This window comes from Rhinolophus ferrumequinum, chromosome 6 (assembly GCF_004115265.2).
Source record: "Rhinolophus ferrumequinum isolate MPI-CBG mRhiFer1 chromosome 6, mRhiFer1_v1.p, whole genome shotgun sequence".
Taxonomy (NCBI): Eukaryota; Metazoa; Chordata; class Mammalia; order Chiroptera; family Rhinolophidae; genus Rhinolophus; species Rhinolophus ferrumequinum.
Window position 1 is genome coordinate 62147860 of NC_046289.1, and position 21458 is coordinate 62169317.

At 42.5% G+C, this 21458-nt stretch overlaps 3 protein-coding genes across 3 annotated transcripts; 2 read left to right on the forward strand and 1 right to left on the reverse strand.

Moving 5' to 3' along the window:
• The first annotated feature begins 2041 nt into the window (after window positions 1-2041).
• Window positions 2042-12331, forward strand: MFAP1 (microfibril associated protein 1). The gene is made up of 9 exons (XM_033108837.1): window positions 2042-2278; window positions 4946-5165; window positions 6406-6535; window positions 6802-6989; window positions 7517-7625; window positions 7728-7888; window positions 8917-9076; window positions 11429-11518; window positions 11611-12331. The coding sequence occupies exons 1-9, from the start codon at window positions 2200-2202 to the stop codon at window positions 11791-11793; spliced, it is 1320 nt and encodes a 439-aa protein (XP_032964728.1). The 5' UTR covers window positions 2042-2199; the 3' UTR covers window positions 11794-12331.
• Window positions 12332-13650: 1319 nt separating this feature from the next.
• Window positions 13651-15527, reverse strand: HYPK (huntingtin interacting protein K). The gene is made up of 5 exons (XM_033108841.1): window positions 15395-15527; window positions 14765-15063; window positions 14383-14438; window positions 13971-14022; window positions 13651-13821 (listed from the first exon to the last, which is right to left on the reverse strand). The coding sequence occupies exons 2-5, from the start codon at window positions 15041-15043 to the stop codon at window positions 13726-13728; spliced, it is 483 nt and encodes a 160-aa protein (XP_032964732.1). The 5' UTR covers window positions 15044-15063; window positions 15395-15527; the 3' UTR covers window positions 13651-13725.
• Window positions 15524-21338, forward strand: SERINC4 (serine incorporator 4). The gene is given in 13 exon segments (XM_033108842.1): window positions 15524-15653; window positions 16141-16317; window positions 16437-16615; window positions 17069-17148; window positions 17279-17372; window positions 17635-17846; window positions 18031-18126; window positions 18227-18353; window positions 19311-19383; window positions 19806-19854; window positions 20002-20155; window positions 20345-20528; window positions 20530-21338. Coding segments are annotated over 13 exon segments (1551 nt in total). The 5' UTR covers window positions 15524-15557; the 3' UTR covers window positions 20560-21338.
• Window positions 21339-21458: the final 120 nt, after the last annotated feature.

Consider the following 21458-nt stretch of genomic DNA (forward strand, 5'->3'; position numbering starts at 1 on the left):
GCGATGAGACGAAATAGACATTTTTACCTCGATCCTAGTGATTTTGATTGTGCTGGTGTCAGGATCTCGCTTTGTAAAATACTGGCGTTTCTGCTGAGGAAAAACCTTTCCTCGCACCGTGAGAAGATTCAGATTCATTAAGATGCCGAAATAGAAAAGAGAGGAAAGTAAATAGAAAACCATTTTGATTTTTTACAAAAGCTGATAACTTTTAGCTGGTTTAAATTTCACCTTTTCATCTGCCCACCAGTTAACTAAGAGCCTAATGATGACCTTACAAAGTCCAAAGGCTGGGGAAAAGTAGTGAATAAAATAATTTTTGTATCACTAACATCAGATTTTAATGTTCTGTATTTCTTATAGACACAGCCATATTAAAAACTTATTTTGTTTTTTGTTTTTGTTTTTGTTTTCTGGGTTGCCATGAGCCAAAACAATTGCCTTCCCAACAGATTTACTCCCTCTGGACAAAATAGTTTTGGAGCTGATAAATTCAAAATATAAAATTCTTTCTACTCGATTTTTAAGGTCCTTTTCTTTCTAGCCCAAAACTGCTGCCTTTGTTGGTTCCTTGGGTCCTACACTGTTTGTTCCTTGCTGGAGACTTGCCCAATTTCTTTTCTTCTTCCAGCCTAGGTCCAATTTTAGAACACAGATGAAGTAATGAGAACTAATCCTATTAACACACCAGCAAGGCCCTCCATGATCTAGTACCTGGCGAAATTTCACCACTCCTTGACTCAAAAATCACTGATAAAATCACTTTTCAGTATCTGATACATACTATGCTATTTCTGGACTTCAAGACTTTGCTCATGCTGTCCCTTCTCTCCCTTCCACAGCAGTTATAAAAGCCTTTCTACAGTGAAATGTGCTCTGATTTCCAATTAGCCAATGTTTCTTACAAAACCCAGCTAATAAATTGCAATTGCTTCTATTATGGTTCTATAAGCCCTTGAAGACTTTCTGAATAAAATTCAAGCTTCTTGAAGACACGACCCTTTGTCATGCAGGGTCTCTGGTCCTGCTCCCCGCCCCAGAATGCAGGATATGGTGAGGCCAAAAAGGAACACCAAGGGAGCCATATAGATAGGGGAGTCATACCACTCTAATCTCACTGGCGGCTGGGTTGGAGACACAGGAAGCAGGAGCCACACGATCCACAATCTGCCATCAGCTTCTCTGCCAACCAACCCCTTGCTAACTGCAATCTGCACTTGCTAGCTCGGTCACAGCAGTTATATTAGTGGCTAATGGCTAACTGGTTACAGCTGATGGCCAACCAGTCATAGCTGATGGCCATCTATTACCTGAGCCAGCACCTTTCTGCGTGAGGCCGAGAACCTGAAAATGCTCTCTGGGGACTGTATGGGACTCTGTCCCCCCACCCTTTTAACAATATTTCATACTCCATTACAGAGCTAAGCACAGTAAACACAGAAAGTACTTAATATGTATGGACTTATATACACTTTCCAGCCAGGAATATGTTTTAATAGGCAGTCTCTAAAAACTTAAACAACTGGGAAGCCTAAAATTAGAGTTTCGGATTTCAGGCATTGTCCCAGGCCCTTTGTTGATTTTATTATTTTTGTTTTATTTTATTTTTTATTTTATTTTTGTGTCATTGGCCTAAATCACCACCACCTGCCCTCACGTCACCAAGATATACTGCACCACAACCCACTCAGTCTCATCAACTGAGCTAGATCAGGTGCTACTAACAGGATTTCTTTCCGATTAAATTCTAATTCTGAGCTTGCAACAGCCTGGACTATTTCCGCGGTATGTTATTCGTCACTATCCCATTTACCTCGGCTTCAAACCAAACTAATAAACGAAACCCTTAATTCGGACTTTCCTTGCCACAAGATCTTCATGGCAAAGCTCAATGGAAGCAATTTCCCGCCAGAAGCGCGTGCAAATACTGCAAGACTAAAGATTATAGGGCTGACTATGAACATGCGCAGTCACAGACTCGACGCTCAAGCGGTGCGCCTCCATAAGTCCTCCACAATCCCACAATCCTCTTGATGCGTACTTCCGGTTTTTCTAACCTCATCCGTAAACGTTGTTTCTATCAGTCGCGCAGCGCATCCAGTGGCTCAAGGTGTAGAGGACTTCTCTGTTCGTTGACTTTGTAAGCTGTTCACTGTTAATAATCAGCGAAGTCTCGGTACTACCGCCGCTGTCATCAACATGTCGGTCCCCAGCGCACTCATGAAACAACCGCCCATTCAGTCCACGGCCGGGGCCGTCCCGGTTCGCAATGAAAAAGGTACTGTGCTGATTCGTTTTCCAGTCGGATCTTACCTCTTCCTTCTCCAGCACACTCCAGACCTACCTCGGCCGAACACCCTACCACGCAGACCCTTTAAGACCCTGCCCTCTATTTCATTGACTTTCCCCATCAAACTTGCACCCGATCGCTTTGCCTAGGGAAAAAAATCTTCCATCTCATCTTGTTCCTATAGGCTGTCTGTCCTCACCTACAGCAAACACCCTTCTTCCCTTGGCGTCCACCAATTCGTTAGACTAATATGCCGTGAATGCCTGTTTTCAAGGCGTTGAGCGGAATACAATCCCTCTTTTGTTATCCATAGCAGTCTGTTTATGTTGCTTTTATAACACTTATTATAATTACTTACATGTCTGTCTCCCTCTACTGCATCATAAACTGATAACCTTCTTGAGGCCAGAACCATGTCTTGTTAAACTTTGTGTCCCTTTCAACCAGCGCTATAGTTGTATTTATTAAATTAAATACAAAGTTGAGTAAGACAGTGCTCTTAACCATGAGGAACTCATCTTCTAATAGATGTGAGACATTATAAAAGAGGTACGTTTTAAATGTAGTCTTTCACCCCTATAATACGTGTCACATAGGTGATATAAACCAAGCGCTGTGGGAGGGCAGAGAAAGAATAATTTCAGATTGGGGTAATCAATGAAAGCTTCTTGAAGAAGTTGGCATTTTAAGTTGATCCTTAAAGGATGGGTAGGATTCCAGTGACTGCAGACGGAAGAAGGAACACATTAGGAACACATTATCTGTTTGGGGAGTCAGAATAGTCAAGAGTTTTTTCTGTAAGGATGTTGGAAAATATCAGTTCTTTCTTGTTTTGGTTTTTAAATATACTGGACCTATCCTTGTGCAGCTTCCTTGCCTCGGCGTCTTAACAGCAAAAAAAAAGATTTCCTTTTTTCTTTTTAATTCAACATGGCTTTTGAGAAGTATCCTTTGGATACATATAAACCTAATTCATTCATTTTTAACTGTTCATGAATTCCATTGTATAACTAAACCACAGTTTATTTCCTACTGAGGAGTAGTCAGTTGTTAGGTTGTTTTTTCTCCTATTACAAACAGTGCTGCAATTGTCATTCTTAAATGTGTCTCTTCAGCGCACTTGTGTAATTTTTCCATGGTAGACTCCTAGAAGTTCATCATCAACTTAGCTATTTATTGCCAGTTCCTCTCCACGTGAGTTGTGACAGCCGTAAGAGTTTTTTCCCCATATATTCATCCACACACTTGGTTGTATAAGATTTTTAAATATTTGCCCAATCTAATGGATGTGCAATGATATCTCATTATTTTAATTTGTATTTCCCTGATTATTAGTGAGACTAGGCATCTTGTTTATATGCTTTGTAGTTGTCCAGTGGATTTTCTCTTCTGTGAAGAATCTGTTTCCGTCATTTACCCATTTTCTGTTTGGTTTGTTTTTATACATCCCAAATCTGTAATATCTATTTCCCTGGTTGTTTGGCTTGTCTTTTAACTTTAATTATGGAGTTTTTTGTTACACATGTGTTTTTAGTTTTGGTATTATCAGATTTATTAACTTTATCTTTTATGGTTTGTGCCATTTGTATATTAAGAAGCCCGTCCCTACACTGAGATCATATTCAAATTACGAACATTTTCTATCATCTAAGAAACTATATATATACTAAATAGGATTGAATACACAATTGTTCAAGACAGGCTTTAAGTTAAGGAGCTTACAGTCCAGTAGGGATGTAAATGTTTAAGGTACATCTTTTACACTTGGATCCTAATCTATCTGGAATTTTTTGTGTGTCAGAGATCTAACTTTAATATTTACCTTACAGTTAGACAGTTGTCCGTACTACTCCATTGTTTGACTAGCGCATCCATTCTCCACTGCTTTTTAATGTCACTCTCTAATATACCAAGTTCCTGTATAGGTTTGTTTCTCTGCTCTATTCTGTTCCATTGCTCTCTGTGTACCCCAAGTCAATGACATATTGTTTTAATTACTATAAATTTAAATAAGCCTTGCAATCTGATATAAAAACTCTTCCCACCCCCACCTTACCTTCTTTTTTTATTAAGACTTTATTTTTGTAGAGCAATTTTATGTTCACAGTAAAATTGATACTCCCTGCCCCCACACATGCACAGCCTCCCCCATTGTAAACATCCCTCAACAGAGTGATACACTTGTTATAATTGATGAACCTACACTGACACAGCATAATCACCCCAAGTTCGTATTTTATATTAAGATTCACTCTTGATGTTGTACATTCTATGGGTTTGGACAAATATATAATGACATGTTTCCATCACTGTGGTGTCCTACACAGTATTTTCACTGCCCTAAAAATCCTCTATGCTCTGCCTATTCATCCTTCCCCTCTCCCAACCCCTTCCTGGCAACTATTGATCTTTTTACTGTCTCCATAGTTTTGCCTTTTCCAGAATGTCTTGTATTTGGAATCATAAAGTATGTAACCATCTCAGATTGGCCTTTGTAAAAAAATACCACTAGATGAATATAGATAGTTGGGTAATGGCTCTCTTCTTCTCCTGCCTAAACTTATTTACCAGGAATACAGGGCTCTACCTGCAAAGGCCAAGGGTTGAAGTGGGGAAAAGGCTACTGAAACATAATAAGTTATCTTTCTCACCCAGGTGAGATTTCGATGGAGAAAGTGAAGGTAAAACGTTATGTGTCGGGTAAGAGGCCAGATTATGCCCCTATGGAGTCCTCAGATGAGGAGGATGAAGAATTTCAGTTCATTAAGAAAGCCAAAGAACAAGAAGCAGAGCCTGAGGAACAGGAGGAGGATTCATCTAGCGACCCTCGACTGCGGCGTTTGCAGAACCGTATTAGTGAAGATGTGGAAGAGAGGTAATGACTAGGGTTATGTTTCCCTGGACGTGAACCCCCTATGGGTTAATTAATGAGAACAATAATAATAGCTAATACTTGAATAGTGCTTATTATGTGTCAGGCACTGTTCCAAGTACATTATATTTACTAATAATTGTAATCCACACAATAACCTTATGAGGTAGGTACTCTTATCCCTATTTTACAAATGAGGAAACTGAGGCACAAAGGGGTTAGGAAAATAACATGACCAAAGTTATATAGCCAGTGAGTGGCCACTAGTAAACAGCAGCTTACCTCTGGTGCAAAGGCCCTAATTAACTCATTAAGGGAATAGACAACACAGACCATTGATTGGTTTATTAAGGGGATTCTTTTCAGCACAAAGTAGTTTTATAAAATCTGAGACACTGATTTTATCCACTCACTTATGCTAAAGGCTAATGAGGGGAAATGACACTGATGAAGTAGGAAAAAATGCCTGATGAATGGTCTCATGTAGAAGAGGGAGCCTCCCAACAAGGATTTTGTATGTTGAGTATTGATTGAGACATTATCTTACAGAATAGGCCAGAAGTCCTGAACCTTCATAGTTCATATTGTCTCAGGAATTTTTTCACAGACTCCCTACGCCCAAACAGGTCGTAGGGCGTGTTTGTTTTATTTAGTAGATCCAAAAATTTAATAAATATTTATGTCCTAACACTCAGCCATTTGAAAAATATAATACACATTAAAAAAAAACCCAAAAAACATTTTTACTTCATTCTTACAGAACCACAGGTACTCACTAGTGGGATTTGTGTGCCTCTTGGACACTGACGGCTTCTCAAACCTTAGAATCAGAGTGACACGATCACTCTCATTTCCTGTTCCATATTGATTTTCATGCAATACTTTGCTTTTTATCACAACAGCCACCAAAAACCTAGTTTCACAAAGATAAGATGTCATTGGAAGGAAACAGTGTGATCTAATGTTGAAACAACTACCTTGAACTATAAAATATATCCCAGTGCACCCATATCGGTTTGCTGCAGTACCCCAAGATGCCTCAGCATTTAATGTTTTAGGTACAACTTGACTATTTGCTGTGACACTTTGAGTTTGTTTCTTTAATCTGCACCTCAGTTTGCCCATCTCAAGATTTCAGTGTTAATGAAAGCAAACAATGTCCAGATGCTTTATGACTAAGGAAATGTGATTGATGCTTCTTTTTTGTGACATTGGTGTTAAACTTGTAGATAATGTTTTTCAGGTTGGCTCGACATAGAAAAATAGTGGAACCTGAAGTGGTAGGAGAAAGTGACTCAGAAGTAGAAGGAGATGGTTGGCGTGTGGAACGAGAAGACAGCAGTGAAGAAGAAGAGGAAGAAATTGATGATGAGGTATAATAAAGGAAAATGGGAAGTTCTTTTTGGGTACAAGAAGTTGGGGTCTGTACTCCTTTGTTGAGGCCCTAGCGGTACAAGATGGCTGCTGATGAGAACTCTGATCCAGGGTTCTCTGTTTGTTGAGGATAGGATTGAAAATAGAATGGTGCTAAGTTGCATTTATTCATATCAGAATTTGTTGAGCTTGATGGGGGAAAAATAGAAAGGTATCTAAGAGCACAGGCCATTGGGCTGACCGGCTTGGACGTACAATTTGACAGGAAATAGAGCGGCGCCGTGGCATGATGCGTCAGCGAGCACAGGAGAGAAAAAATGAAGAGATGGAAGTCATGGAGGTGGAAGATGAGGGACGTTCTGGGGAGGAGTCAGAATCAGAGTCTGAGTATGAAGAATATACAGACAGTGAAGATGAGATGGAGCCTCGCCTTAAGCCAGTCTTCATTCGAAAGTAAGTATCTCACAAACCAGGCCTGAATCCACATAGTTATTACTTTCCAGGTCTGAAGACAGAAGCCTCTTTTCTATCTCCTGCTCTTCTGAAATGTAAGCACTAAATGAAAGTTTTCTGCCCAGTGTTCTAGCTCTGCATGGTATTTGCTAAGGAATATCTTGGTGTTAGTAGAGAGCCTACCTATTCATTTTCCAGTTAAAGAGAATGTATCTGCCCTAGGTCTTATTTTAAGCACAAAATTAAGCTTGAAGAGCAAATTCCTGTTTCTTTCTTAATGGCTAGAAATCCTGCCATGGTTAGAAGTTGAGCAGGTTCCTTACTATTTAGGCAATTCTCAAAGATGAATGAAATTTTGATGCTCTAAAGACCGGAGGTGGGGGGGATGACTCCCATTTTTGGCTCTTTGCATATAATAGAACCACAGATTGTTTGGCTTTGTCTGATTTGGATGGGACTTGATTTAGAGGAACAAAGTGCTCCACTCTTAAGGGCTTTGGGCAATTAACAGGGCTTCTTTACTATAGGAAGGACCGAGTAACAGTTCAAGAACGTGAGGCTGAAGCATTAAAACAGAAGGAGCTGGAGCAGGAGGCAAAACGCATGGCTGAAGAGAGGCGCAAGTACACACTCAAGGTACTGGGAGTGGCTGTCAGGACTGAGTGTAAGGAGTAGTGTACTGAGGTTTGTCTTGGGAGAATACGGAAATCCAAGAGTTGAATTGTTCTCCCTGTCCAGATTGTAGAAGAGGAGACCAAGAAAGAGCTGGAGGAGAATAAGCGGTCCCTGGCTGCATTGGATGCACTCAATACTGATGATGAAAATGATGAGGAGGAATATGAGGCATGGAAAGTTCGGGAGCTAAAGAGAATCAAGAGGGACAGAGAAGATCGAGAAGCGTGAGTAATAGGATGGTGCTAGAGCATAATACTGCTAATGGAACAGGTTCCTAGTAGGGTAGCTCTGAGGCTCACCACCTCCTGTGAATTCCATTCTAGCTTTCTTTAGGGTCCCTGCAACTGGGTGAGTTTCCCATAATTGGAATGTGACTGTTAACAAAATCAGGAAAAAGAAACACTTTTTGGCAGTGTTTCTCCATGATATAGTGCCAGCTAATATTCCCTTTGCTTTCTTAGTAGACACACACAAGTTATTCACTGTTATCAGTTATCCATTGTTGTCATAACAACCCAACCCAAAATTGAGTGACTTAAAACAATTATTCATAATTTTGGAGGTTGGCCAAACAGTACCTTTGCTGGTTTCACCTGGCCTCTCTTATGCAGTTGCATCTAGCTGGAGGACTAACTGGGCTACAAAGTCCAAAATGACTTCACTGGTGCCGTCAGCTAGGATGCCTCACTTTTTCTTCAGTAGGCTAGACTGCCTTTCTTACATAATAGTCTTGGGGCAGCATTCTGAGAGGGCAAAGGTGGAAGCTGGCAAGATCTTTTGAGACTCCCAAGGATATCATTTCTGCAAAGGGGCATGCATAGTGTGAGTGGAAGAATTTGTGGCATTTAAATAATCTACCATACATACCATTCCTGAAAATTACTAGGAATGAAACAGTGATCCCAAATTACAAAGGGAAACCATCAATAGAAAACTTTTCAATAGTTTCTTAGGTTTTTGTCCTGGGCTTCACGGACAAAATTAAAACATTACTAATTCCCCTTTCAACATCAAGCAGTAAGTCTAAACCTCCAAAAGGCTAGAATCAACTGTTGGGAGTTTGCAGTACCTGGTGTTAAAAATGTAATGAAGACCACCTTACCTTTTTATTTATTGAGCTCCTGATTCCTAACAGGCAATGACTAGAATTTTTAAAAAGTGAATAATGCCTGAAAGGAGATGAGACTGTTATATTCTGATAATTGGGTCTTGCTGAAGCTGGAATGTACTAATAGTTTTGTTCTCTGGACAGGCTTGAGAAGGAGAAAGCAGAAATTGAACGTATGCGAAACCTGACTGAGGAAGAAAGGCGAGCTGAGCTTCGGGCAAATGGCAAAGTCATTACCAACAAAGCTGTTAAGGGCAAATATAAGTTCTTACAGAAGTACTATCACCGGGGTGCCTTCTTCATGGTAAGAAGTGAAAAGGGAAAGGGAAAGTGGGCAGTAGGAATAATTCAGACACTTTGAATTCTTTTTTCTTCCCAAGAATAAACTGGTTCTGGGATGGTACTTCCACTTACAAATGGTCAAATTCATTTGCTTTTTGCCTTGGAAAAATATAAACCTAACAGAGTATTTGGTAACAGGATATTAGAAGTAGCAGCAATTGTTCTTTTTTGGGCCCAGCTCCCAGAAAAGGAGGATGATGTAATAGAAGAATTGAGGAACTGAAATAGTCATCTATATAGATGCTAGACTAGTTAAGTCCCCAACGTCACTTAGATATCATTCTTCATAACAGTGAGAAATTCTGATTGCGCGAAAACCAAGATGTGCAATAGCTTCACATGAACTCCTATTTGGGTGGTAGTTAAATTCACTTCATTCTGAGCTGACAGAAAGTGACTAAGCCTAACCAAATAATGGTTAACTATCTAACCATTATATGTAACACCATCTTATTTTTCATATAAAGACCAAAGTAAAGTCAAAAATAGTCTGTTAATCCTATATAAAATGACAAGGATTCATCCACTTATTTGGATTAGCACCAGTGATAATTCCTTAACAGAGATAGCAGGAAAAGGAATGGGAGCATTAACTGCATTTATTAACTCTAGTAGCATGTGATTTGTTAAATAATTTCCTAGTGTTAAAGGAGTTTGTATCAAAATCTATATGAGTTTTTCCAAGTGTGTATCAAACCCTAAGTATCCCTACTGCAGCTAAATTCCTGCCTTTCACTGCAGATACCTGTAATATTTAAAAAGAAAAACTTCAGTGGAGAGTTCCTTATTCCTTTCCAAAATCATTTTCAGCCTATTTGCTTATTTATGTAGCTTTCCAATCCATGTAGTTTTCTAGATTGGAGTTGGTGGAGGTTATGAATTACTTCTTGTAGTGCTTCAAAGTCATCAAGTATCACTGCTCAAGCATTTCAGCAGCTTCAGTAATCAAGCTTCGTAAAGAAGCAGTGCATTGTTGGCTGGAGAAGATACATAAGGTTTGTGTGAAAGTCTTTTGGTGCAAGTCTTCTCATCTGGACAAGACTGAAGTTGAAATAGCTTGAGATTAAATGAGGGACTTAGGTTCTAACAGGAGAAAAATAGATCTCACAAAAACTGTTTAATTATCCTACCTTAAACTGGGTCTATATATAGCTTCAGGGAAAAGAATACTCCAAAAGTATGTTTGGTTAAAGGCCTCAGCTCTTCCATGAAGCTTTCCTTAACCAAGATAGTACTTTTTAATTCCTTCAGCATACATGTTTATAATCTGTATCTTCTAGTCTGATAGGCTGATTTGAAACTATTCTTTATGGTTATTTTATATAGTTAATAACCTTTTAAGCTTTTAATGTGTAAAGGGCACTACTGTTTAGCACTGCTAGAGGATATAAAATCCTTACCCTCAGAAGGCTTACAATCTAAAAATGGACCTAAGGCAAATACATACTGTAACATAAGGAAAATGAAAAGTACTGTGGGACTTCTGAAAAGGGAGATGTTGTATTTGGTAGATTGAAAAGGATGATACAAAGTGACTGATGTGTAGACTTTCTGACATTCGGTGGTAGGCAGACATTCCAAATGAAGAGACCAGGAGTGGAGGCAGAAATTATCTGTAAAGGAAAGTGGCAAGGAGAGGTAGATGAAGGCTATACAGTATTTGGCCTTGACTGCTACAGAATTGTGCTTGTTTACTAGAGAACCACTAAAAAAAAAAGGTTTTGAGCAATGTAGAGATACAAGAGTTGTATTTTAGAAACATTAATCCACCCTGGTAGTGTGTAAGATTGATTGCAGGGAAAAACTGTAATAACCCAGGTGATGAGAATTTATAGGAAGTGGCAACAATGTGCACAAAGATTATTCAAATTTTGAATCTAGGTTATTTGAGAGAATGTTGGTCCTATTAACAGAAAAAGTTAAATAGGAAGAGGCTGATTTAAAAAGGTTGAGAAAATGATTTTCACTTTAGATGGAGTTTGAAATCCCAACAGAATATCCAAAGTAAGATATATAATGGGCAATAAATTCAGGATCAGACTTGAAAGGCCTGTGACAGAGTTAAAGTCAGAGGACTGAATGAACATGAGTGCAAAAAGAATATAGCCAACCTTCAGGAAATGTCGATCTACACTTAGGAAGAAAAAAGACAAGACAAAGGAAAAAAGAATCATCTCAACCAGATGTACTTGTAAGCTCTTTAAGAAAAGGTTCAATACTTCTGCTTTGTATCCCTTGTCTTAGTGTGATAAATTCATGGTTGGAGTATGTGGGAAATATAACCACAATATTGCTAAGACTGTCTTTTCTACAGGATGAAGATGAAGAAGTATACAAGAGAGATTTCAGCGCACCAACCCTGGAGGATCATTTCAACAAAACCATTCTTCCCAAAGTCATGCAGGTATGGTGGACCTTACCATGAGAGAAAAGTAATGTATTGAGGGCTGGTACATAATGTTTGGTAGTATAACTCATCCTCTGTCCTTCTCTCAGGTCAAGAATTTTGGGCGCTCTGGTCGTACCAAATACACCCACCTTGTGGATCAAGACACCACCTCCTTTGACTCAGCATGGGGCCAAGAGAGTGCTCAGAACACAAAATTCTTTAAACAAAAGGCAGCTGGGGTACGAGATGTATTTGAACGGCCATCTGCTAAGAAGCGGAAAACTACTTAAAGTTCAACTTTTTCTTCCAGCTGTGGGACTCAAGGGAAAATCTCAGCATTGGTCCTTGATTTGTTTTTACCATTATTTACGTGGCCCCTGTTCCCAGCCTATTGGACTTACTGCGCCCTTGTGACACTGAGCAACACAGTCTTTGAAGGTGCTTTGTGAGGTTTGGACTCATGCTGAGAAACCCACAGAAAAGCACTATCCAGGTAGGATTAGAGGCTCCCCACTTAAAACTATTTCTGAGATATCTTAGATTTCAACATTGCTCTGGCTTCCCAAATTTCACTTGGAGGACTGTCCCAAGTTTCTTTTTCCAGCCCCTTAGCTTGGGTCAGAAATACGGGCATGTAAGTGGACAGTTTACTTCTACCTACAGGAATCTAAGCTCACTGAAACCTATTTCACATTTTTGGCTGTAGTCAAGTTTTTCTATGTGAACATACTTTTTGATCTGTTTATGTATATATGTCAAGAAATAAAAGAATCACACACCAAGAGACTTTTTAGCTTGACACTGGAAATCAAATGTGCCAGCTGACAAGTATCGACCTATTAACCAAAAGTCAGCAGAGAACTGTCTGGCAAATCATGTTTCACATTTTGATCTTCTTTAATCTCAGAAATGAACTCAGACACTAGACAAGCTGTATTCGTATGGCACCCAGGTTTATTCCATGAGCGAGCACCTACAGTATGTGGTCATCCTTGCTTTCTAAACTGTAGCTGTGTATAGAAGAAAAGTTGACGCATGAAATGGGAACTCTCAAGAACCTACCAGTATCTTTGCCCAGCTCATTTATGAAGGAGGGCAGTGTTCTCTGAGTTGCAATGTAGTGACATTATGCTAGAATTACATTCATGAGTTTTCCATTTAATGTTTACTACATAACCACTTTGCACAAGGCAGAGCACGAGGAGTGACGTTTAATCAGCAGGAAGACTACTTCTCAACTGCATGAAAAAATAAGGCCAAAGTTTTTTTACATCCTTTAAATGCCCCACTGGTAAAATCACTCATACATCCTATCCTTCAAAGTCCTAGAATAAAAATACAAGCGGAAATAATTACTATGAAGTAATAAACATAAAGATGAATATAAGTCTTTGTGTATGTTAGAGAGAGATACAATCTGAGAATTATCCTAGAGCCAAAATGAAAAGAAGAGCTTGAAATTCTTTCGGGAAAGTTTTTATAGCTGCCATTTGATGTCCGCTCTGAGGTAGGTACTAAGCCAAGCTTTTAACATTCACCAGCTCATCAATTCTTACAACAACTATCAGGTATGTATCATTTTACAGTTCAGCAAACTGAAGGTCAGCAAGGGCAATTTGGCCAATTTTGATCAACTCAAAGTAAAATTGATCTCTCCAGGACAGAAAATGGAATATAAGGTATCAGTGTTTTGGTTCAGAATTCAAATATTAAAATCAATTTCCTAAATCAAAACCTTACAGATAGTGTTCTTACTATGTTCCCACCTTAGCTACCTAAATTCTAACTCAAAGTGGCTTATGAAACTGGATTGGTGACTTACATCTATATACGGTGGCTCCTAGGCAGGTACTGGCCTTTTAGCTATTTATAAGCTACCCATATGCTATGGGGTAACTGCTGAGACTCCAAATATACCTTGAATACTGTTGCATGAGAACTAGTCTGATTAATGAACCTGGCCTGCTACCTAGCATCTACATTCAAACATGAGATATTCCCACACTGAGGATACTCTCCTTCACATGGGTTCATTAAGGGCTGGGGAGCTGGCGGGGGGGTCACTTAAATTCAGTTATACTCCAACGTGTATATTTATTTCCCACAATAAAATACAATATACACTGCACTTGATCCGTGATGATAACAACTGCAACAACAACAAAAAAAGACGCCTTTATTGGAATAAGTTAATCCAGTGGGTAGATCTGAGAAAGCACAAATCAGTTGGTTAGGGCAATAAGAGCCTCTACCACGTTGCCCATGTGTTCCCTCAAGCTCCGCTCTGCTGCTGCTCGTGAGATCTCCATCTCTGTCATCTGCAGGAAACAGGATCAATGGTGTTACCTAAGCCTTCTGCCTGGCATTAATGTGCCACCAAAACATGCTGCCTCTAGTTGTTTCAGGAAAACAACCCAAATTAAAGTAACCTCCCCTGCCCATATACTAGTTATGCATCACTACTCACTATCAGCTCCAGGTCTTCCTTCTTGATGGTGACTTTTGCCAGTTCCTTCTCCCTACAAATATTCATGTACATTAGTCCTCATTCTCTACCTCCATAAACTCCCAGGAAGGATCATTCCCAGTTGTGCCTTACAAATAAATGACTCTTGGTAAACATTGATGAGTGAACACAAAGTGACTCTCACCCTCTCACCTAACATTCCCCTTTCCCCCCAGTCTTTACAGCAGGCAGTGGGTGATGCCAGAAGGCCTTTCCTTCACCAACAAAAGCATAAAGTTGCAAACCTTAGATCTGCCAATATTGGCGATAGAGTTGAAGAACGGTACAAGGTACAAAGGCTTAACGATGGCTTTTATTTGTATCTGCGGGAAAGAGAGGGTCTGGTAGGGCTGGCTGCCTGCACAATACTTACCGCTCCTGTTTGGCTTTCTGCTCCCGGGAACGTCTGTCTCCAATCACGGACATGGCCTATGGGAAGGACAGATATAGTTACTGCTCTGCTATCCACAATCTCCAAAAATCTAAAAAGCCATTAACAAGTGGATCAGAGTGTATTCAGGATGTCGAGTGTATCAGGAATCAAGGCCTGTTGAACTCAATCGTAGGCTCCTGAGGCGCACTTTAAACTCAATCTCCAGCAAGCTCCTTTTCGCAAGTCGCGGGCTCCAGTGATGGTTCGGTTTCCCTCTTGCCGTCTCCCGCCATCGGAATCGGGACTCCGTCCAGGAGCGGGGCTTCCAGGTACAGCCTCGGGACAGGTACAGCCCGACCAGACACACTCCTGGCTAACTTACCGTCTCCAGATTGGAACTCTGGATCTCCTTCTCCTCCGCATAGTCGGTGACTCTCTCCAAGTCCGCCGCACCACTGTCATGCTTCCGTGGCTTCTCGGGAGGCCGCTCCGGACCGCTGGTCTCAGTCTCCAACTCTAGCTCTACATCCCCCTCGGTCGCCATGTCGATTCCACCGCGCCGCCGCAGGGCCCCACCCCACCTCATGACGACTTCCGGTAATGCCACGCAACATCCACTCGGAAAGGAGGAGGTGGGGCTGGCCCTGGGCCACACCTTCATTAATGCTCCTGTTCTAGAAGCTTCAAGTGAAGAAGGCGGTGCGCCTGTCAGACTTCTTTTCGGTGTCGTTTTTTTCAAAGCCTTCTCCCAGACCTAGTCTGTCAGCACTCCACACTTTCCCAACCGACATCCTTCCCTCCTCTTTACCTAGATCCCTCCCACCACCACCCCCTCACACACACTCTCCCAAGGAATTCTGTTCAACCAGGATGATGTCTAATCCTAAACCAATTAAGAATGCTAATCCACAGGAGGCCACATATGCAAATTGCTGCCTAATCTGGGGAGAACAGCTTGAGTGGCCCAACGGCCCTGGGGAGAAAGTAGTTTCACAAGGAAATTTGCATTTACCACATCCTGGAGGTCGGTGTTTTGCTGATGTCCGTCCTCACTCTTCCTTAGATTGGGTGACCAGCCCCAGCACAGCGGCAGTCCAATGGGCTAAGGACAAAAGCGAGCTACTATCTCATCTACCTTCCATCGGGTGGACCTAGGCCTAATCTCTGGGACAAGGATGTTGGGTGCAAAGGGCATGGCCGGCCCCAGTACCTCCCTCCGCCTTGAACAACGTGGAGTCAGCAGTGTCACAGTGAATCCTCCCTTCTATCAGGTGAGAAGGTACTAGGGCAGGGGTTTGAAAGCTCCCTAAAGCAAGAGCTATCTGAAAAAGTGGAAGGGAATGGTGGCTGAAGCTGGGGAGGAAAACCCACGGGAGCCAATAAAAATGATAGGCCTTCCTTCCCCTTCTGAGGCCCTTCTGCTGCTTTGCCTCTCAGACTGCTTGCTGATCATTAAACGTCTCCTCCCATGTTCCCAGTACCAGATATTTAGGTCTAGGGAAAGATTAGAGGCCAGATATGACCTAGGCTTTTAGGAAGGTCTTCTCAAGCCTGCAGGTAAGCTCTTAATGATGAAAGCTCTACTTGATGTCAGTGGAAGGCAATCCTAAATAGCTTGGAACCAGACATTCTGAGAATTCCTGAGTAAAGGAGATAAGGGAAGGGGAAATTAGGAATTCAGCCTCATGGGTTAACCTCACACATGCATTAATCTCTGCAAACCTCTACCCTGCTGCCCTGCATCTGTTCTACCCCCAGGTGTTTTGGTGTGGGCCTATTCCCTGTACCTGCTGCTGCCATTATAGGTGGCCTCCTCTCAGAGAGTCCACTTGCAGCCGCCTGTTCTACATCCTCCTCCATGTAGGGGCCTCAGCAATCTGCTGCCTCCTGCTGTCACGGACAGTAGTGGAGAGAGTCTGGGGCAAAGCACATGGGGTAAGTGTGAAGGGGTCGGGTTGCACTGACGAGATTCAGATGGCGGGCCAGGAACAAATGAGTGGATATACTTGTGAAGCAGATACCTCTTTATGCATGATGACTTGCCCTTTCTCCAGATCCAGATGCCCTCGGGGTTGTGTGCCCATCTGTTTGGCCACTCTCACTGCCCAGTGCTCAGTGGCTCTGGGGCTGTGTACCGAGTATGTGCAGGAACTGCCACCTTCCACCTGCTGCAGGCTGTGCTGCTAGTCCACCTCCACTCCCCTACTAGCCTGCGGGCACAGCTGCATAATAGGTTTGTGTGTACTTTTTGGGTGGGGAGGGGATGGAGAGGGAAGTAGACATAAGCTTAGTGAATTCCAAGATGAAGTAAGAGCACTGTAAAAAGACAGAAACCAGCTTTAAGTCCCTGCTTCTGATGTACTTGTTGGGTGACCATGAGCCACACATTTATCCTCTTTGAACTTATAGTTTCTAAAATGGAGATGACAATAGATTATATGCAAAACTTTTGTCAACAGTAAAACACTGTCCAGATGTAATTTAGGTATCTGAAAATTAAAATTTGGAATAGGCTGTGATGGCGGTTTCCAGCCCTTCTCACAAAGGGCTGTTCCTACTTTCCTATAGTTAGTTATGTCTTTTCTCTCCTTTCCTACAGTTTTGCTTTCTCTTTTGACTTCCTCCATAGGCACTGTTTGCTCTTTGCTTTTTCTTCTGAGCCTGATTTTCTTTCCCTCCTAACCAGCTTCTGGCTCCTCAAGCTGCTGTTCCTACTAGGTCTCTGTGCTGTTGCCTTCTGCATCCCTGATGAACATCTCTTCCCAGGTACCTTCCATCTCACATCCTGATCAGCAGGAGTAGGGTAATAGATTTTCTAAGAAAAAGAGAGGGTAGGAAGACAACCAGGAGTGATAGTATCATCAGCTGCTTTATCCCACTGGTGCCCCACTTGCAGCCTGGCATTACATTGGCATCTGTGGAGGCTTCACATTCATCCTGCTGCAGTTGGTGCTTATCACAGCCTTTGCCCATTCCTGGAATAAGAACTGGTAAGGAGCACGTAACCCTAAAGGCTCTTCCTGGGAAGGTTGTCTGACATTACTAGACCCAGGGGGGGTGGGCAAGGGACATGACAGGTCAGTGATCCCATAGCTCCCCAATGAGCAGTATCAAAAAAGCTCAGGAACATGATGACACTGGGGGCTAGGTGGGATGGGTAGTCACACCAGTCTTCTGGGGAGGGGGAGTAGTTGATAGTGGGTACAAAGAAAGAGTTGGCGCCCCACGCCATTGCCCACTTCCCATCCTTAGGCAGACAGGTGCAGCACAAGACTGCCGCTGGTTCGTAGCCATGCTGCTGGCCACCCTAGGATTCTACAGCATGGCGGCTGTGGCAGCAGTGCTCCTGTTCTGCCACTACACACACCCAGCTGGCTGCCTGCTCAACAAGATGCTGCTTAGTCTGCACCTATGTTTCTGTGGCCTCCTCTCCTTCCTCTCCATCACTCCTTGCATCCGCCTCAGTGGGTACATGCCTTGTAACATTCCAGATTTGGGGGACCTTTAGTATAGCAAATTTCCTTAGTGTCCCTAATCTGTCAATTGTCTGCTTCCCCAAAAGGGTGGGAAGGCAGAAGTGTGGGTAGGGGTAGGAGTGGAGGAAATTACTACTCTGTAGACTAAAGCAATGATCCCCATTCTCCCCAGAGCAACCCCGCTCTGGCCTTCTACAAGCCTCTATCATCAGCTGTTATATCATGTATCTGACCTTCTCTGCACTGTCCAGCCGTCCTCCAGAGAATGGTAAGGACAGGACCTGGACTCCCCATGCTAAAAGGTTTTTGTTCTTGCCTAACACCTAGCTTTGTTCTTACCACCTTTCTCTTCTTTTGCCCCTTCTCAGTAATCCTTCAAGGACAGAATCACACTCTGTGCCTGCCTGGCCTGAGTAAAATGGAACCCCAAACACCAGATACTTCTCTGGCAGTGCTGAGTGCAGGCATCATGTATGCTTGTGTGCTTTTTGCTTGGTGCGTAATAAAAGTATGGGGAAGAGTGAGACAAGGGAGGATGCCCAGAAGGAGAGAGGGATGGTCAAATTGTCTGGGACCATGTTTATTTCAACTTGAGAGCAAGACGAGGAAAGCTCCCTATGAACAGAAACAACTTCTAAGAATAGCACTTGTCAGATGATCTGTATGAGATGAAGGGGGTAGGGGGAATGACTCAAGAATTAAAAAAAACGAAGGTCGGACAATTAAGTTCGTGAACTCATCCTAGAAAAAGTGCTACATCCCTCACTGCTGAATATCACTACAGTCACCTTAGAAGTACTCCCCTTGGGAAGCTATGCACCAGCGCCAGTGCCTAGTCCACCCTTCAAAGCAATTTTGGAACTCTTTTTCTGGAATGGCCATCAGAGCTGTCATCCTATTACCCTTGATGTCCTGAATGTCATCAAAATGTCTTCCGTTTCATTATTTCCTTTATCTTCAGGTAAAGAAAGTAGTCATTGGGGGCCAGATCAGGTGAGCAGGGAGGGTGTTCCAATAATTTGTTTACTGGCTAAAACATCCCTCACAGACTATGCAGTGTGAACTGGTATGTTGTCATGATGCAAGAGCCATGAATTGTTGGCGAAAGGTTCAGGTCATTTTCATCTAACTTTTTCATGCAGCCTTTCAGCACTTCAAAATAGTAAACTTGGTTAACTGTCCAGTTGGTACAAATTCATAATGAATAATCCTTCTGGTATCAAAAAAGGTTAGCAACATTGTTACAACAAGTTCGCGAACTTAATTATCGGATCTTGTATATGCAAAGATTTTAGGGCCCTCACATGAAAAGATCTCTTTCGGGGAAAGGGGCTCTAGGAGTACATTCCCCTCCTGAGTTACCAGTATGGACCAGTTGGCAAAAAGTATCCTCAGACAAGCCCTACTGCTATTTGACTGGACCTGCTTGAGAACTGTATTCTTCTTTCTCAGCAATGAGGCTTCCTACCTGGCCGAGGTATTTGGGCCCTTGTGGATCGTCAAGGTTTACAGCTATGAGTTCCAGGTGAGAATGCAGAGCTCAATATCCCCAGTGCCCCTCCCTCCTCACATACAGACAAACACACACACACATCCTACCAACCGCTACCCAGAAAGCTCAGATTCTAGCTAACAGCTTTTATTGAGTACCCACAATGTGCTAGGCACTGTGCTAGATACTTTACATACATCATCTCATTTAATGTACCCTCACAACAACCCTGTGAGGTAGGTATTTGCTCCATTTTACAAATGGAGAAATCGAGGCACAGAAGATTAAACATCTTACCAAAGTTCCCATAGCTAGTTATATGCTGGAGCTTGCATTTGAAACCAGGTGTGCCTTCACTTATACCAGACTAATCTTTTCAAAGAAGGAGTTTCCTATGTTAATACCCTCAAGTTCTTTCAAAGTCATTCCAAAATATGCTGCCTTTTGTTTTACAGAAGCCATCACTCTGTTTCTGTTGCCCTGAAACAGTGGAGCCAGAGGAAGGTGAGTGTCAAGTGAGGTTCCATAGAAAGTATAGATTTCTGCAGTACCCATGGTCCTTAAGCGCCTTCACAAAAGCGACTGGGGGAGGAGGGAGGAGGAAGAGGTATTTCAGCTGAACTGTGCCCAGCAGCCCCTCCCTTTCTTCAGGGCAAAGGGGAGGAGATGCCAGGCCAGCTGACCGTGAGACCTCTCTAGCTCCTCCAGCACAAGCCCAGCATCTTTCCTACAGCTATTCTGCCTTCCACTTCGTCTTCTTCCTTGCATCACTCTATGTCATGGTTACCCTTACCAACTGGTTCAGGTAAGTTGGAGGTAAGCCTGGGATACTCTCCTGAAAACCTAGCTATTTTAGGGAAACAGCAAATCAAGGCCAGTTCCAAGGGTTCTCAGGAGACAGACATGGGTCCACCATAATCTTTAATGGGAAGGTAGGACAGGTCTAAGTAGTAAGGCCCTGCACATTCTCTAACCACAGACTTTGGTTCCACAGCTATGAGGGAGCAGAACTGGAAAAGACCTTCACCAAGGGCAGCTGGGCTACCTTCTGGGTCAAGGTTGCCTCATGCTGGGCCTGTGTACTGCTCTATCTGGGGCTGCTACTAACACCACTCTGTTGGTCCCCCACACAAGACCCCAAGCCTCCTCCTGTCTTCAGGCGACAATGCCATCGCATCAGTACTGCCAGATAACAAATATCCAGTCTAGGTACTTTTAACAAACTGGGGTTCCCTTGAGGTTGTACCCATAGTCTTGACTCAGGGGAACAGTCCAGCCCAGCAAATGGACAGTTACCTCCCTTTAGACTGAAGTCAATACTATGTCTGAATTGGAAAAAGTGGCCATATATATGCTAATGCCCTGGGCAAGTATCTGACTTACTAGAGCTACCATTACATCTTCACCCCAATTCAAGAATGTTTACTCCCAAGTCAGGAACTACTGCTGATTCCAGCAGACAGTATGGCACCAGCCCTTTCCTGGTTCACGTGATGGAGATGGGGGCAGGGAAAGACCAACAGGGACTGAAGACTTAACTTGGCTTTGCCCTGGGAGACAAAAGGAAACATAAGCAATTCAGCCCTGGGCACAGGAATATAAGAAGCCCAGAACCCCAGAGCAAACCAGGACACAGGAAGAAAGGAGCACAGAGACTACCCTAGGTTTTAATCCTGATCTTGAGGTCAAAGGAAGTGGGAAGACAAAAACCCTCACTGCATGAGGAATGACAGAAGAGAATGTGAACACTTGAAAGCAGCTGACCGTGGGAAGTCTGTGAGCAGCAGGATTTTGGGGCTAACTTTCAAGCAGGCGAACAAACTGAGGAAGAATGAGGAAGAGGGACATAAAGTTAGGTCTTGGAGCCTTCCTTAGGCCCTCAACTCCATCCCTCGGATGGTGTTTAAGGTCTGGGTGGGGGACAAAAATCACGGAAAAGAAGTGGTTCTTAAAGGATACTTCTACCATATACCTGGAGTACTTGTCAGTTTGTTGTAGTATAATAAAGGATTTTTCTGTGATGTTTCACTTAGTCTACATATCCACAACCTTTTAGAATCTAAAGTTCTGTCCCCTTTTCGTGGGAAAGGGCAGCCATTCCTCCATCC